Raw genomic sequence first — 17,281 nt, forward strand, 5'->3', positions numbered from 1 at the left:
ACAGTCCTCACTCTTTACTTTACACAGAATACACTAGTTTGGGGATAAACACAAATAAAGTCTCTTCTTTTGCAGGTTGTCCAAAGCATTGATCTTATATTCTTACCATAATAAGCTTCCCAGTAGAAGATAGACATTTTAGGAGGTATAGGCCTTGACCAAATCTCTTTGACATGTAACACCCCAGAGGAGGAAGAAGAACAAAGGGACTTGAAAAAAGAGGCACAAGTGAAGGGTCCATTCAAAGTCAAAGTCCAAATTCTTTTATAAAGTTTAAGATGATCCACACATAGAGTCTAGAAGTAAAAGCTTAGAGACACAGGCTGATTCTCCATCCCTTAAACCTCTACAAAAACAAAGTCCCAATTTAAAGCCAATGGGAGAACCAAGGGGGAAGGAACCTTGAAATAGACTTCTTTTTAAAGAGGGGAATAGAATATAAAGAGGGAAAGCGATCTTTTAGGTGTTGAATACCCACCAAATCATCCTCCCAAAAAAGAACAAAGTATCCAAAGTAGACATCATGCCTTACAAATGTGAGGAATTTAGGAAGTGTGCCAAAAATTGCCTTCCAAGGTGTTGTGAGCAAAGCCCGTCGAGGTACCCTAGCATCCTAACCAGTTTCAGAGCAGTCATGAATACTATCCACCACTGCATGCCATATTCTCTCCCTTTCTCTCCAAAGGTTACCTCCAAAGCCATTTGCCTAGTAGAGCTTCATTCTTGCTAACTACATTTCCTAATCCTAAACCCCCTTCTTTCTTACTTTGGCTCACCACATCCCACCTAATCAAATGGCCTTTTTTCTCTTCCCTTGGCTCCCATATAAAACCCCTCATCAATTTTTTCTATCCTTTTCATTTCTCTGTTAGGCATCCTAAAGACTGACAAAAAATATCCACTGAAGAAATCTTCCTAAACTTGGGATTGTATCGTTATGGAGAGCCAGCTTGATTGCCCTTGCTTGGAACCCAAACCCAGGTCTGCTTTACAGCTCTCAAAAGGGGTTATAATGAAGCATCCTTTTAACTTCAAATGACAAATTAGCAGGTCTGCAATCCTTTTCCAATTGTTAACCTGCCTCTTGTCTTGGATAATATATTTGCTTTCCCATTCTTCCCTTTTAGTATATTCTATCACCCTACTCTGACGTTTCCACTTAGCCAAAGTCATTACATCTTGCTCCAAGTGCTCCTCTCTAACTGCAGTTTTTATGGCCTGTTCTTTTCTCAGAACCTCCTTTTCTATTTTTGCTAGGTGTGCTCCAAACTTTAGTAATCCACTTACCTCCTTCCAGCCTTGCCCCTATCTTCCTTCAGGGAAGCAAACCAGCTGCTTCCTGCCCTTCCCAAAAAACTCAAGAAGAGCAATGTAGGAACCTTTGGTACTTGCTATCTTCAGTCCCATACTCCTTCCAGCTTAGCTGTTTCCCTTTGATACTTGCTCTACTAAAGAAGTCCTCAACCCAGTCAATCACATCCTTGCCTTTCAATAACACAATTGCCTTCTTTGCTTCCCTAATCTTCAGACTTAGACACCCCTGATCCTTATTTCTTTGAAGAGGAACTCCTTAGTTTCAACCTTCAAGGCTCTCCTCCAATGTCTAGCTTCCACAAACCTATTCTCTATTGTCTCCATTGTCGGTCCTGGTATAAAATAACTTCCCATCAAAGAATGAAACCTTTCTCATGTAGTTGATCTCTTGGACCAAAGAATCATCCTAAAGACATGTTCATTCCATTTTTTTTTTATGATTTTTTTGGGATGTAATTTTTGTGATTGGAGCACAAGTGGTCAGTTTCTCACTAGAGAGGGGCAGGAGTAACCCAGCTGGTTGTCTCGTTCTTGTATGATGATTACAGATTAGGGGTGCAAATGGATCCAACCCAAAGTCCGATCCTATTTTGTCAGATTCGGATATCCTCATTCGAATTTTTGGATCGGATAATCAGATTGGATTTGGTTCATCCCTTATCCATTCGAAAGGATCTGATCCGATAATATACATATATATATATATATATGTCATTTATTTATTTATAAATATGTTATTTATATTGCATTTTTGTAAATTTTTTATATTATTTATTTTTTTATAAAAAAACATGTATATATATGATGAAAATAGTTGAAAAATACTTTTATTTTTTGTTTTTATTTATTTAAACTAATTATATTTTCTTTTTCTTTTCCTTCAATAATTTATTAATTTTTTGAAACTTAAATTGGATAGGATCAGATTTGGATATCCGACGTCCTTATCGGATTCAAATCCGAATCAATATTTGTGAGATCAGATCGAATCTCCGGATTGGATCGGGTCGGGCGTACAGTTTATCGGATCAGATTCAGATATACCCTGATTTGAATCCAATCTGATCTGTTTGCATCCCTATTACAGATTAAGTTTGAGGCTCTTTTCTTCTAGGCAATTTTGGGTGACACTAGGGCACCTAGGCAATAAGAATTTTATAATATAAAGGACTAGCTTTTGGCTAGTTTCCCAGTTTTATATTCCATTCATCATGCATATTATTTAAAAAGATAGCAATTCTCTTTATTAAAAACATTAAAATTCCTCCAAAGATGTGGCAAATCATCATAACTAAAATATAAAAATCTTTTAAATATATTAATTTCATTATTTCCAAAAATAATACTACTATAATAAGTATTTAATAGAGCAATTTCATATCAATTAGCAACTAAAGAAGGTTATTAACTTTATATGATAAAAACTGAAGATGGAAAATAAAATAGAAAAAAAAAGGATGCAGTTGCTGTTTTATTTAGTTGAAGAGAGAGAGAGTAGAAAAAAAGAAACTTCTCTATACTTCTATTCTTTCTTTCTTTCTTTCTTTTTCTCTCCTCAAAACCTTTTGATCTTTTAAATTTCAATTGTAAAACATTAAAACAAAGTATAAATGATATATAGTATATAATAGAATGTATTCACAAATATTAATAAAATACAGAAACATAAATGATATTATAACAATGCACCTGCCTTGTCATTTTTGTCGCCTAGGTGAGCGCCTAGTCACCTAGACAAGTGCCTGCCTTGACAACTATGCCTATTATCTAGGTTTTTCTAAGCATGTTATGCCAGATTTTTATTAAATGAGGACATCTTTTTAAACTTGATACCATCTACGGGTTGATCATAGCAGAATGTTAGCTAATGAATCTGAGATTTCAGAAAAATTCTAATGCAGCAACATAAATGATATTATAACAAGGCACCTGCCTTGTCATTTTTGTCACCTAGGTGGGTGCCTAGTCCCCAGACAGGTGCCTGCCTTGACAACTATGCCTATTATCTAGGTTTTGCTAAGAATGTTAAGCCAGATTTTTATTAAATGAGGAAATCTTTTTAAACTTGATACCATCTACGGGTTGATCATAGCAGAGTGTTAGCTAATGAATCTGAAATTTCAGAAAAATTCTAGGCAATACTTGTCCTTATTTGGATCCCTTCCTCCTCGGGTACTTTCTCTTGTGCTTCGTTTTTTGAGACCTTAATTCAGCCTCCTATTCCTCTTGGGTTGTCCTTCCCGGTTAAAGAAATTTGGAGAAAGCCCATTCCTCCTTGGGTTGGTAGTTTTTGTTGGGAAACTTTCTTGGAAAGAGTTAACACAAATGACATGCTTCAGAAAAAGAGATCCAATTCTTGTTTACTTCCTAATAGGTGTACTCTCTGTAAAGTTGATAGGGAAACTGGTTACCACCTTATGGTTACTTGTTCAGTTGCTAAAACTGTTTGAGAGTGGGCTTTCTCCCTTTTTGGGTGTATTTGGAATCCCCCCGTGAGCGTGCAAAGTTTGTTCTCTCCTTTGTTTTTCAGATGGACTAAGAAGAGAGGGAAGATTATGTGGAGAAGCATCAGGGCAGCAGTGTGTTGGTCCCTGTTGGAAGAAAGAAACTCTTGAATTTTTTTTTTTTCAGACAAGGAAAGGACCTTGGAAAATTTAGTAGATCTTGTACTCTTAAGGGTAGCCCACTGGCTGAAATCTATGGAGCTGTTCTCAATTTATTCTGTGACTGACTTGTTAAGAAATTGGAAAGAGATAGCTACCTCTACCCAATGTAAGAGGACTCTTAGCCCCTCTTGGTCCCCTCCTCCCTTTGGAATCATAAAACTGAATTTTGATGGTAGTAGCTTAAGGAATCCGGGGCCTTCTGTGATTGGGGGAGTGTTCAGGAATGAGGATGGGATTATTACTGCCATGTTTTTAGGTCCAATTGGAGAAGGAGACTCTCTTAAGGTTGAGATTCTTGCAGTTCTAGAAGGAATCCAAAGAGCAAGAGAACTGAACATTAGACGTTTGGTCCTTGAAGGTGACTCAGAGGTGGTGATTAGATGTCTAAAGGAAGAAAACATTGGTTTGTGGAGCTACAGCAATGAAAGGAAAAAATTCAATTGGCTGAGTAGGGACATTGAGGTGCAATGCAGCTGGGTGAAGAGGATTGCTAACTAATTTGCAGATGGGTTAGCCAAGCAAGGGGTGAGTAGGGAATCTTTGTTTTGGGCTAATTTTTAATTTTCTTCCATTGTATTCTGTTAGTGGGGAGTTAAGACATTTTACCTCCCCCTTTTGTAATTAAAGTTTCACAAAGCTTCACATCGTTATTAAAGTTTATTGTTATTGATAAAAAAAAATGTTGTCTTTGTCTTCATGTTGGATAAGTTGTTTGTGCTTTCTAAAACATAAGATGTTATGGGTGTCATTATCCTTATTAATAATTTTATGTTTTATTTTCATTTCTAGCCCTCTGTTTGTTCTTAATTTGATTCTTAGTTGACTTCTTTGTCAACAGACAATAGAGAGTAGCTCGTGTGGTGAAAACAGTGAAGGGGAAGCAGTAAGCTTGTCACAATTGGTATATTTCTGAGGCTCCTACTTGATGCCTTGTAAAATTGCCTAATTGTAAACTTCTCTTAGATCTATATTTCTTTAGCTGTGGTTTAACGATCCTAGTTTATACTTTATAATGATATCTATCATGCAAACATTATCATGGATTTCTTATATCTTTTCTTTATTTTACTTATATTTGCAGAACCTCATCGATCTGGCAGGTTCTGAGAGTTCCAGGGCTGAAACTACTGGTGTGCGGAGAAAAGAAGGATCATACATCAATAAAAGCTTGCTGACACTAGGAACTGTGAGATCTCAAACATTGTTATGATGATAGAAGTATTCATATTTGGAACTCAGGACATTATTAAAATCTTTACATGGCATATGAAAATTTGATTATTGAGCCCGAATCATAGTTACACACGCTTCCTATTTATTATGAACTTTTTTTTTGCTTGGTAACAACTATACGTGAACATTAATAATATGAAAACAGAAACCGTTACTCATAATAAGAATTAAAAACAAAATCTCAACACTCCCCCTCAAGTTGGGTATATATGTTAATCATTCCCAACTTACCTAAATTTTAACAACACCCTTGGTAAAGATATTAGCCACCTGCCTATCAGAGGTAACATGAGGTAAGAGAATTTCTTTAAATGCAAATTTTTCTCTAATAAAGTGCTGCTCAACTTCAATATGTTTTATCTGATCATGCTGTGTTGGATTATGTGCAATGTTGATAGCTTCTTGCTTATCACAATACAACATCAATGGCTTCTCAAAATCAATATCCAATTCTTCAAGCAATGATTTCGGCCACAATTCTTTAGGGTTTAGAAACACCATGAGTCATAGACGAATATTCATCTTCTACACCGGAACAAACAACATCAAGATACTAAATTACCACCAAGGAAAGCACTATAATATTGATGTAGGCCTTTTGTTATCAGTGTGTCCTACCCAATCTGCAAAAGTTTATACTACTACTTTATATGTTCATGGCTGCTATATAAAATTCTTTTGCCTAGATGTTTCTTTAGAGAGACAAGAGTTCTATCAATTAAAGAAAGATGAGTACTCCTTGGGGCATGCGTATATTGACTAACAACACCGATTGCATATATATTAGGTCTGGTCATACAAAAATGAAACTGTAAAGATATAGAGTGATTCCTCAATGGGACTGTCCTTTTGTTGTACATTTTTTGTACCATATCTTTCTCTTCTCTATTGTATATTATGTATCTTTTTGTAAAGGGTACAGTTGTCCTTTCACTATTTTATTAAGTTTAATATAAATTTCAATTCTGGGCATGTGAGTTGTACACACCTGACTCAAACCTAAGTCTTTTTGAACTGCCTGACATGGTACCAGAGCAGGTTCAATTCCTCTTCCTGTAAATACAGCTCTTATTCTTGGTCAACAGGACTACAAATAAGGATTTCGGATCGAGCATTTGGACCTGCTACAAGTTCCTTTTTTGTGGCCATTTCAATCAGGACAAAGGGGACTGTTCTTTCTGAGAAAGACATCATTCAGATTAGTTATCTCTCTGTTTCTCTCAATTGGCTATCTTGTTAGGGCTGAAACTTCACACCTTGTGTCATCCTGACCTGTTTGACATTCCTACAAATTTTTATGTTGATGGGACAGGTTTTCGTAGGGTTTTGATCCCTTTCTTTGGTGCGACAGACCTGTTTCCTGCATTTTCTCGGCTCTGGAACTGCTGGAACTCATATATATTGGTGGTCTCTAATCTCTTTGTGAGTTTCATTCTTTCTTTCAACTTCTGAGATAGAGAAGTCTGATATCTTGCTTGTCAAGTTCGATGGAACTAACTACGCACTCTGGAAGTTCCATTTTTAGTTCTATGTTGAAGGGAAAGATCTCTAGGGACATATGGATCGTACAACTGAAAAGCCAAATGGGACTGATACTGAGAAACTGCATACATGGAAGATTAACAATGCAAAGGTCGTCTCTTAGATTCTTAGTTCCATCACTACAGACATTGTGATCCTAATGTGTGGCTTTCAGACGGCCAAGGAGATGCATTTGTACTTGGAGAAGGTATATCAGCAGTCCAACCTTTCCCATTAATACCAGATTGAGACAGAGATATTTTTGTATTGTCAGGGAGAAAGGAGAATTCAAAAGTTTTATGCTGGTTTTGTGAACCTCTAGACAGAATATGAGTTGGTACATTTTGGTGAGTCTTCGTCTGCCTGTTGCATTAAGGCTTTGAAAGAGCATTTTGACAATTGAAAGGTTATGCATTTCTTAATGCATTTGAGCCTTGAGTATGGGATTATAAGGGCAAATATTCTTATTTTGGGAGAATTACTGAGAGAAGAAACCTGTTTGTTTACTCAATCTACTATCAATGGAAAACTTGATTTTGGGTTATAGATGGTTTTCCTTGCAAACAGGCCTAAACAGAAGAGAGATTTATCCAAAGTGCAGTGCTATGAATGTAAGGAGTATGGACATGTCTCTCATTGCAAGGAGAGAAACTTGCTCACCTATTGCAAACAACAAGGACATATAATTGGTGAATGTCCAACACTGATGGTGATTAATATAGGACAAGTGGACAGGATTTAGAACAAGAAGTGGCAGCTTATGCAATTCAAGTTCTGGACCTGAATTTGGAGGCTTAGAGAATAGAGAGTTTTGGGCCAGCTTTGTGGACCTTGAGCTACTTAGTGATTTGGGCCTCTAAGTGGTTGGGTTTGATGACCCAAAAGCCACAGAAGCAGAGCTACCAACACAGGCCCATTCGTTGCTCAGCAGGCCTACGCTTCAGGCCTAGTTCGAAGTGAAGAGGAAGCTGGGTACAAACCACCTATCAAGTATGTGTACTCCAGGAAGAGAGGCTTAGTAGGTAGCTTTATTGAAGGACCGAGTTCATGGATTTGAGAAATTGGCCAAGTTAAGACAGGTCAGAACTGTTAGAGAATACCAAGTTGAATTTGAGAAATTGGCCAATCGAGTTCATGGATGGCCAAAGAAGGCCTTAGTAGGTAGCTTTATTGAAGGACCGAGGGATGACATTCGGGTTGAGGTCAAGGCCATGCAACCCACGTCCATCTTATCTGTGGTGGGTCTGGCTAAGATACAGGAAGAGGGGCTACACTGTTTAAAGAAAATACCCCGACCCATGGGCCCTATTCTAAAGACCCCTCCACCTAGGGCCCGAGCCTAGCTGAGTAAAGGCCTTTACCCCTAGACCCCCTGTTATCCCCTACAAGAAACTTACCTAGAAGGAGAAGAAAGCCTGCAAAGAAAAGGGGCTTTGTTACAATCGCGATGAGCAATTTGTTCTAGGCCACCATTGTAAGGCCCAACAATTTTACTTGCTCTAGTTAGATGATGAGGATGAAGAACCCATCAAACCGAAGGGGGAGAAGAAAGAGGGCCTAATGGTGACGACCAAGGGGCTGACTGGTATTCCATTTCACTTCAGGCCTTGGTCGGAGTGGGTTCACCACAGACCATGAGGTTCATGTGCCAATTGGAGGGCCGGTGGGTGTCGGTTCTGATTGACAATGGCATTGCCTATCCACGTGGCCAATGGGAGCTGAATCCAATGTGGTGGCATTTGTAGAACCCCTACCCCTTAAGTTATAGGGGCACTTGTTCCCACTTTCTTTCCCCTTGTCTTTTCTTCCATTTTCTGTTTTTTTCTTCTCTTTCTTTTTCTTTCCCTTCTCTTTCTTTTCCTTTCCTCTCCTTTTTTTCTTGTCTTTTTTTTTGTCTTTTTATATAAGATGTGCATGAGGCGTATGCCTCAGAGGTGTCAGCGCCTCTGGCATACACCTCAAGGCGTTTTGGGAGCACTTCCAGGCGTACGTCTCCCATGCCTTTTAAAACACTGGTTTTATGTCACTAGACCACCTTGACCATGGACTTCAACATAGAAGTCCAGAAGGTTTGTCTTAGAGGTACAAAACCATAGGAAGCTAAGGGGGAGACACCTAAAACTTTAATGAAGGGTTGCAATTAAATGGGCTACCCCACCTTCATGTACCTGGGATCAATGACAACTGGGCCTAACTTGCTCTCAGGCCCAAATACATCAAACACCCTAGTTCTACAGAACCAACTAAATCAGCTCTTACAATCATATGCCGAGGTGTTCCAAGAACCCACTACCCTTCCACCCGCTCGTGCCCATGACCATAGAATAGAATTACAGCTGGGGGCCCCTCCAACCAGTGTTAGGCCTTACTGGTACCCCCATTACCAACAGGGGGAGATAGAGAGAATGGTCAACGAACTTCTCAGCAGAGGTTTTATTCAACCCAACAACAACACTTACTCCTCAATCCTACTACTAAAGAAAAAAGGACGGTACCTGGGGATTTTGCATTGACTACAGGGCACTAAATCAGATCATGGTCAAGGACCAATTCCCTATACCACTTATAGAGGAATTGTTCGATGAATTGGGTCAGGCCATATACTTCTCAAAGCTATATCTGAGGTCGGGATATCACTAGATTTGGGTCCACCCCTCTGATATCCATAAAACAACATTTCGGGCTGCGGATGGACAGTATGTGTTTGTTGCTATGCTGTTTGGCCTCACGAATGCACCATCCACCTTCCAAAGACTAATGAATTATGTATTCAAGCCATTCTTGCGGCGATTTATTCTCGTATTTTTTTATGGTATCTTGGTATATAGCTCGACGTGGGCCTTTCACATGCAACATCTGGAGGCCACAGTGAAGTTACTATGACGTCACTAGTTATATGCTAAGCTATCCAAGTGTTTGTTTGGGCAAATACAAGTGCATTACTTAGGCCACATCATTTTTATCAAAGAGTTTGTGATTGAAACAGATACCTCGGGCTGGGGAATTGGAGTAGTCCTCCTGTAGCAAGGGCAACCGTTAGCATTTTTAGCAAGGCCTTGACCAAACAGGACCAACTGAATTCAACATACGAAAAGGAGCTCATGGCCATTGTATTGGCAGTTGCCAAATGGCGAGCCTATTTGTTGGATCGACCCTTTATAGCCAGAACCAACCATCATAGCATTAAGCACCTGCTATACCAGAGGATCCTAATCCCAGAACAACAGAAATGGGCTATCAAGTTGCTTGGTTACAATTTCAAAATTTAATATAAGCTGGGACCATCTAATGTTGTAGCTGACGCCTTATCGTGGGTTGATGAGTTTCAGATCATGGGCCTATCCCAATTATAGTACCCACTCCTAGAGAACTTGAAAGCAAAGGCCTAACAGGATCCAGATCTGATCCACATCAGGACTGCTTGCTCAGACAATCCAGCTTTGCATCAGGCCTACTCTCTACAAGGTTGTTCCATGTAAAGAGACTGAGCTGAATGGGCCCTAACAGCCTCTCTTGTAATATCTTTTATTTTATGTTGATGGGCCGGTTATTTATTTTTGTTTATTTTTTTTATGTAACTGCCAAGCTGGCCACCCACTTAAGGGCATTCTTGTCATCATTAAATTTTAGATCTTAATAAAATAGGGTTAGAGGAGAATGGAGAATGATTCGACTCCTTCTCTTACCACTTCTCTTTGCCATCTTCTTCTCTTATACAGTTATTCGGACCTGTTCTATTCTGCTAATCACTAAGTTTAAACTTGATATTAGAGGACTAATTTACATCTTGGTATCAGAGCAGGTTTAGTTCCTCCTCATTTTTTCCTTCGTTCCTGTACGCTCTAAAATCAAGAGAGTGTATGGAGAGATAGGTTCTCTATAGTATAGAGAATCACTTGCCTAGTTGGTAGAAGGGTTTGGAGAATTTAGTTCTGGCTAGATTTTGCCATGAAGTATTGCTGTTCTGCTACTGCCCGAAACCCCAGCCGACTAGAGATTTTTGAGGTTACTAGGAAAGGTGAAGCTCGGGTGTGGCGCTCTGTGCTTGGAAGGTGTCTTGTGACTGCTAAAGGAGGGCGGTTCAGGTTTGGAAGAGTTCGGGTTAGTCTGGTAGGTGCGACAACATCTTCTCTTCCTCCTATCTGCTGGGCGGAGTAAAACCCTAGTTTTTCAAGCACCCAAGTTCTGGTTTGGCTTCAAGTAAGTTTACATAGTCAAAATTTTTGTTCTTTGATTTCGTTTGATTAATGGAGTCATACGGAAGTGAGTTCAAGCAGGTGCCGGTTTCTGGACCTACCTCAGTAGATTCCGTTTTGATTGGTGTTACCACAATTAAGCTAGATGGGACGAACTATCTTGCTTGGGCACAGTCTATAAAAATCTATGTTTGTAGTAGAGGAAAACTCGGGTATCTCATAGGCAGTAAGGTGAAACCCGAAGAGATAGACCCTGAATTTGAAAAATGGATGCAAGAGAACTACACTGTTATAGGATGGTTAGTTAACTCTATGCAACCCCATATAAGCCAGCACTATCTCTGGATGTCTTCGGCTAAGGAGATATGGGACAGTGTAACTGAGACCTACTCACATAAACTGAATGTAGCCAGAGCATACAAATTGAAAAGTGATGTGAAAAACCTATGATAGGGGGAGAAGAGTGTAGCAATGTACTACTCTATACTAAAATCCCTATGGTAGGAAATTGATGTTATGGAGATAGTGGTATGGGAGAGTAAAAAGGATGCTGAAATGTATAGAAAGCTGGTGGAGAGAAATAGGGTGTTTGAGTTTCTCACTGGACCCAACCTTGAGTTTGATATTATTAGACAAAATATTTTGGCTAGGGATGAGGTTACTCTTTCACAGGCATATGCTATGATAAGTAGTGAGGAGAGTAGGCGGAAGGTTTAGTTGCAGAGTCCACCTACAGAACATTTTGCACTTGCGGGAATGAAACCAAAGGGCCCTACTGAGAAGAGAGAGTAGGTGTGTGAATATTGCAAGAAGCCACGTCATACGAAGGACACCTGCTGGAAGCTTCATCCTGGACTTCTCCCTGATAGGTTTAAGAACAATAATAACCCTAAGAAGGGTAGTCAGGTGGGAAAACCCAAGACTGCTAATGCTACTACAGTACCTGGAGGGGGAAGTAAGGAGAGTGAAGAGAAATCAACCATTGAATAGTTGGCTGCAATGAAGCTGGGTTTTGAGAAGTATGGAAAGCTCCTAAATCACCTGGAAGCTACAGTTTCTTCAGCTCACCCTTCCAACAATACATCATCTTCATCGGCTTTTCTCACTCAGGTACTCGTGCTTCTGCAAATCATGCTTCCGCTTCAGGTAATCATAAAATCCCTTGGATTATCGATTCCAGTGCATCAGATCATATTACTAGTCTATCTAACCTTTTTTGGTCATATCACCTTCTCTCTAGGAAAGAGAAAATATCCCTTGCCGATGGGTCCCTTGCCCCCATCTCTAGTGAAGGTGATATAAAGACCTTTGACACCTTGTTCTTATCTTCTGCTCTTCATGTCCCTAAGCTTAACACAAACCTCTTATCTGTTAGTAGCTTAACAAAGTCCATGAATTGCAGCATAACTTTCTTTCCCACTCATTGTGTTTTTTAGGACCTGCAGTCTCAGAGGATGATTGGGAGTGGCCATGAGGCGAGCGGAATATACTTTCTGGACACACCGGATCAAGCTTTGGGACCACTTCATGGAGTTGCCCTAGAGTCAGTCATGTTAGAGTCTGTTAACAAAATTCTATTATGTCGTTTTCGGTTTGGTCACTTGTCTTTTTCTGCTTTGAGTCATCTGTTCCCAGATATGTTTAAAGAGTGTCTTTATCGAGTCTTCATTGTGAATCATGTGAGCTGGCATAGCATTGTAGACATTCCTATTCAATTAGCAATAAAAGATCATTTTCTCCTTTCCATATTGTTCACTCTGATGTGTGGGGGCCATATCACATGCCAACCATGGGGGGTTACAGGTACTTTATCCTTTTTATTGATGATTATTCATGTTACATTTGGATTTATCTCATGAAATCCAGGGATGAAGTACCAACCATTGTGAAAAATTTTCATGAACTCATCCTCACCCAGTTCAATACTCATATCCAAATATTCCGCTCTGACAATGCTAAGGAGTATTTTGAGAGAACCCTCTCCACTTATCTTGAAACTTTTGGGGTTATTCATCAAAGTTCTTGTTCCTACACTCCACAACAAAAGGGAGTGGCGGAAAGAAAGAATAGGCATATGGTTGAGGTTGCCAGATCCCTCTTGTTTGCATCCCATGTTCCTGTAAAGTTTTGGGGAGATGCTGTTTTTACTGCTACCTTTCTGATCAACCGTATGCCCTCCCAGGTCCTTGGCTTTAAAACTTCTTTTAGTCTTCTCTTCCCGGATGAGGATCTCTTTTCTCTTCCTCTTCGAGTGTTTTGGTGTACTTGCTATGTGCATATTCATAGTGAACAAATGCACAAGTTTGAACCTAAGGCTCATAAGTGTGTGTTTCTGGGATATGCTTCCACACAGAAGGGGTATTGCTGTTTTGATCCAGTTCGTGGCACTCGCTTTGTATCTCGGGATGTCACCTTTGCCGAGTTGACTCCCTTCTTTAGTAATCCTCCTGAGGGGGAGAAATCTGATGAGCCCTTTGTTGTGTCTCCAGCAGTTCCTCTTCCCATCCCTTGTGAGTCAAATCATGGGGTATCCACCTCTTCCACTGGACCTACCTTTGATATCCCTGCTCCTCCTCCTCCTTCTGCTCCTGCTCTCCAAAGTTGGTTCCAAAGGCAGAGATTCAGACATGTGCAGGTTATTTCCAGTCCTTCAGAAGAGCATTTTGCCACTCCCATCTTTCCTGAGGAAACGGGTCAGCCCTCTACTGACCCATCTCTGACTATCCCAGACCTTGACCTTCCTATTGCTCTTCGCAAGGGCAAGCGGAAGTGTACAACCCATTGTATCTCCAAACACTTATCTTACAGCCTTCTCTCCCCTTCCTACTACTACTTTCTTGCCTTTGTGTCTTCCCATGTGATACCCAAGTTTGTACCGGAAGCATTATCTCAAACTGAATGGAGGGATGATATGATGATTGAACTTGATGCATTGCATAAGAACCATACCTGGGATATTGTGGACTTGCCGGAAGGGAAGGAACCAGTGGGTTGTAAATGGGTGTTTACCATTAAGTATCATTCTAATGGCTCTGTTGAGTGGTTTAAGGCTTGGTTGGTTGCTAAGGGTTACACCCAAATGTATGGCATTGACTATCTTGAGACATTTGCTCCTGTTGCTAAGATGACCTCAGTCAGGGTTTTACTTTCTCTAGCAGCTACCTTTGACTGGCCCCTACACCGGTTCGATGTTAAAAATGCCTTCTTGAATGGAGAACTACATGAAGAGGTCTATATGTCTCTACCTCCAGGAGTGTATGGGAAAGAAATGAAAAGCAGGGTGTGTAAACTACACAAATCTATTTATGGTCTCAAACAATCTTCTAGGGCTTGGTTTGAAAGATTTCGGGCTGCTCTTGTCTCTTTTGGCTATATTCAAACACAATCTAATCATACACTGTTCTTGAAGAAAAATGACTCTTTGGTGACGTTCTTGATTGTTTATGTTGATGATATTGTGGTCACGGGTAATGACATTGAAGAGGCCAGTAAACTAAAAGCATTTCTCAACTCTGAATTTGAAATCAAAGATTTGGGAGATCTTCTGTATTTCTTGGGCATTGAAGTTGCTCGATCTAAGGATGGTATATTCATATCTCAGCGCAAATATGTCCCTGATCTTCTTGCTGAAACTGGTAAACTTGTTGGAGCTAAACCCATCTCCACTCCCATTGATCCTAATCATAAGCTTTCTGCCACAGATGGTGAACTTTTGTCTGATAAGGGAGTGTTTCAGAGACTGCTTGGGAAGTTGTTATACCTTTGCATGACTCGGCCAGATATTTCCAATGCAGTAAGTGTTATTAGTCAGTTTATGCATTCTCCCAGAGATACTCATCTAGTTGCTGCAGAAAGGGTTCTGTGCTACTTGAAAGGTACTCCAAGGAAAGGTATTATATTTGCTAAGCATGGTCACATGAAGCTGGAACCTTTACTAATGCAGATTGGGTAGGATGTATTGATGACAGAAGGTCCACCTCTGGTTATTGTGCTCTGGTTGCTGGGAATATTGTGTTTTGGTGGAGTAAGAAACAATCAGTAGTTGCTAGATCCTCAGCTGAAGCAGAATACAGGGCAATGGCTCATGGTGTGTCAGAATTACTATGGCTACAATCCCTTCTAGAGGAATTGGGGGTGGAATACGAGAAACCAATGATGATCTATTGTGACAACCAAGCTGCTATCAACATTGCACATAATCCTCTTCAACATGACAGAACTAAGCACATTGGGGTTGATAGGCATTTTCATAAGGGAAAGAGTCCTTGAGGAGATGTTTGTTTACCATTTATCACATTAGAAGAGCAACTGGTTGATATCTTGACCAAGGGAGTTCCCAGGGAGAAATTGACACACTATATAAGCAAGCTGGGCATGATTGACATCTATTCTCAGCTTGAGGGGGAGTGTAAAGAGGCTGGGCCTAATGGGCCCTAACAGCCTTTCGTGTGATATCCTTTATTTTATCTTTTATTTTATGTTGATGGGCCACACTTAATGGGCCTGTTATTTATTCTTGTTTATTTTCTTTATGTAACTGCCAAGCTGGCCGCCCACTTAAGGGCATTCTTGTCGTCATAAAATTTTAGATCTTAATAAGATAGGGTTAGAGGAGAATGGAGAATGATTCGACTCCTCTTACCTCTTCTCTTTGCCATCTTCTTCTCTTATACAGTTATTCAGACCTGTTCTATTCTGCTAATCACTAAGTTTAAACTTGATATTAGAGGACTGATTTACATCTTTCCATAAAGGGCGTTTGGTTATATCTGCTAAATCGGTTTATTTGTAGGATCTACTCCGGTTATTTCATGATTTAGTCATTGGATGCCACTCAGGGGTCTTATGAACATATTGGAGGTTGGTCCAACACTACTTCTGGAAAGGCACGAAAAGAAAAATTTATGAATATGTACAGCAATGCCAGGTGTGCCAACAACAGAAATATAGCGCCCAGAACCCAACAGGATTGCTGCAACCTCTACCCATTCCCGCTCAAGTTTGGGATGACATCACCCTGGATTTTATTTCAGGGTTGCCCAAGTTTGGGAGAAAATCAGTGGTCCTAGTGATTGTTGACAGATTGAGCAAGCATGCCCACTTTGTGGCCTTGCCGCACCCTTATACGGCTTCTCTGGTAGCTAAGGTACCCATCCAAGAGGTGGACAAGTTGCATGGGACCCCTCAGACCATCTTGACAGGCAGAGACCCACTCTTTATGAGTATATTTTGAGAAGCCTATTTCCAAGCCCAAGGGGTTGAACTACTATACACCACAAGTTACCACCCTCAAACGGATGGACAATCAGAGATCGTAAATAGGTGCCTGGAACTTCCCTGAGATGTTTCATTGGAGAGAAGCCCAAGCAGTGGGCCCATTGGCTGCCTGGGCTGAATATTGGTACAACACTTCTTACCACACTTCGGCCGGGACCACACCTTTTACAGTCCTCTATGGTAGGAAACCCCCTCCTATACTTTCTTATGAAAGGGAAACAAACAGCAGTAGCAGAAGTGGACCAGCAGTTATCTGACCGGGACAGCATACTCAAGGCCCTCAAGATACACCACCCTTTCTTTTGCTTTCTTTTCTTTAGCTGCCTTGCCGTCATTCTCCATGCTTGCTTTCCACTTTTGGCACGGAGGACTAGCTTCTTTTCCTGCCTTGTTGCTTTTGACTAGACTACTAGCACTAACAAAATAGCTTCCTGACTTGCCTTGGCTTTCAGTTTTCAGCTTTTAGACAACTGTTATGTTTGACCTTTACTTTACGAGATTAATGAACCGGAACAACTCTTTTGTCAATTCCAGTTCATGGCTGTTTCGACTGTTGCTACAGTAGTCCGAACAGGAAGAGAAGAAGAAGAAGAAGAAGAAGAAGAAGAAGAAGAAGAAGGATCTGTCGAAAATCTGATGGATTCCCCATTCAGTCGACCCCCTTAATCTATATTAGGTTCTAATCATAGTTACAAAGACAGAAATGACCTTACTTAAGTGTGGGGCAGAGTAACTCTAATAACACTGCCACATAAGCAAGTTACTTAATAAACAGAAGAAGACTAAACTACCCCTATTCGACACATCTTAACACTCCCCCTCAAGTTGGAGAATATATGTCATATAATCCCAGCTTACATAGATAGTTCACTTTCCCTGAGCTTAGAGCTTTTGTAAACAAATCTGCCCACTGGTCATTGGAGCCCACATGTTCTGTATTTATCTCTCTGGCAAGAACCTTCTCTCTCACAAAGTGGCAATCAACCTCTATGTGCTTTGTTCTCTCATGAAAGATAGGATTGGATGAGATATGTAGTGCAACTTGGTTGTCACGGTACAATTTCATAGGTTTAT

The 17,281-nt window shown here is 40.2% G+C and overlaps 1 protein-coding gene across 2 annotated transcripts in view; it reads left to right on the forward strand.

Moving 5' to 3' along the window:
• LOC148872830 (kinesin-like protein KIN-7K, chloroplastic) overlaps nucleotides 1-17,281 on the forward strand; it is a 75,380-nt gene that overhangs the window by 30,933 nt on the left and 27,166 nt on the right. For both annotated transcript variants that reach the window (XM_088971204.1, XM_088971203.1), the window contains exons 11-12: nucleotides 4,819-4,881; nucleotides 5,062-5,166. In XM_088971204.1, coding sequence (XP_088827330.1) covers nucleotides 4,819-4,881; nucleotides 5,062-5,166 — 168 coding nt within the window. The remainder of the gene's footprint in view (nucleotides 1-4,818; nucleotides 4,882-5,061; nucleotides 5,167-17,281) is intronic.

The sequence above is a fragment of the Nelumbo lutea genome, chromosome 2 (genome assembly GCF_056320005.1).
Source record: "Nelumbo lutea isolate HS-2025 chromosome 2, American lotus-T2T, whole genome shotgun sequence".
Taxonomy (NCBI): Eukaryota; Viridiplantae; Streptophyta; class Magnoliopsida; order Proteales; family Nelumbonaceae; genus Nelumbo; species Nelumbo lutea.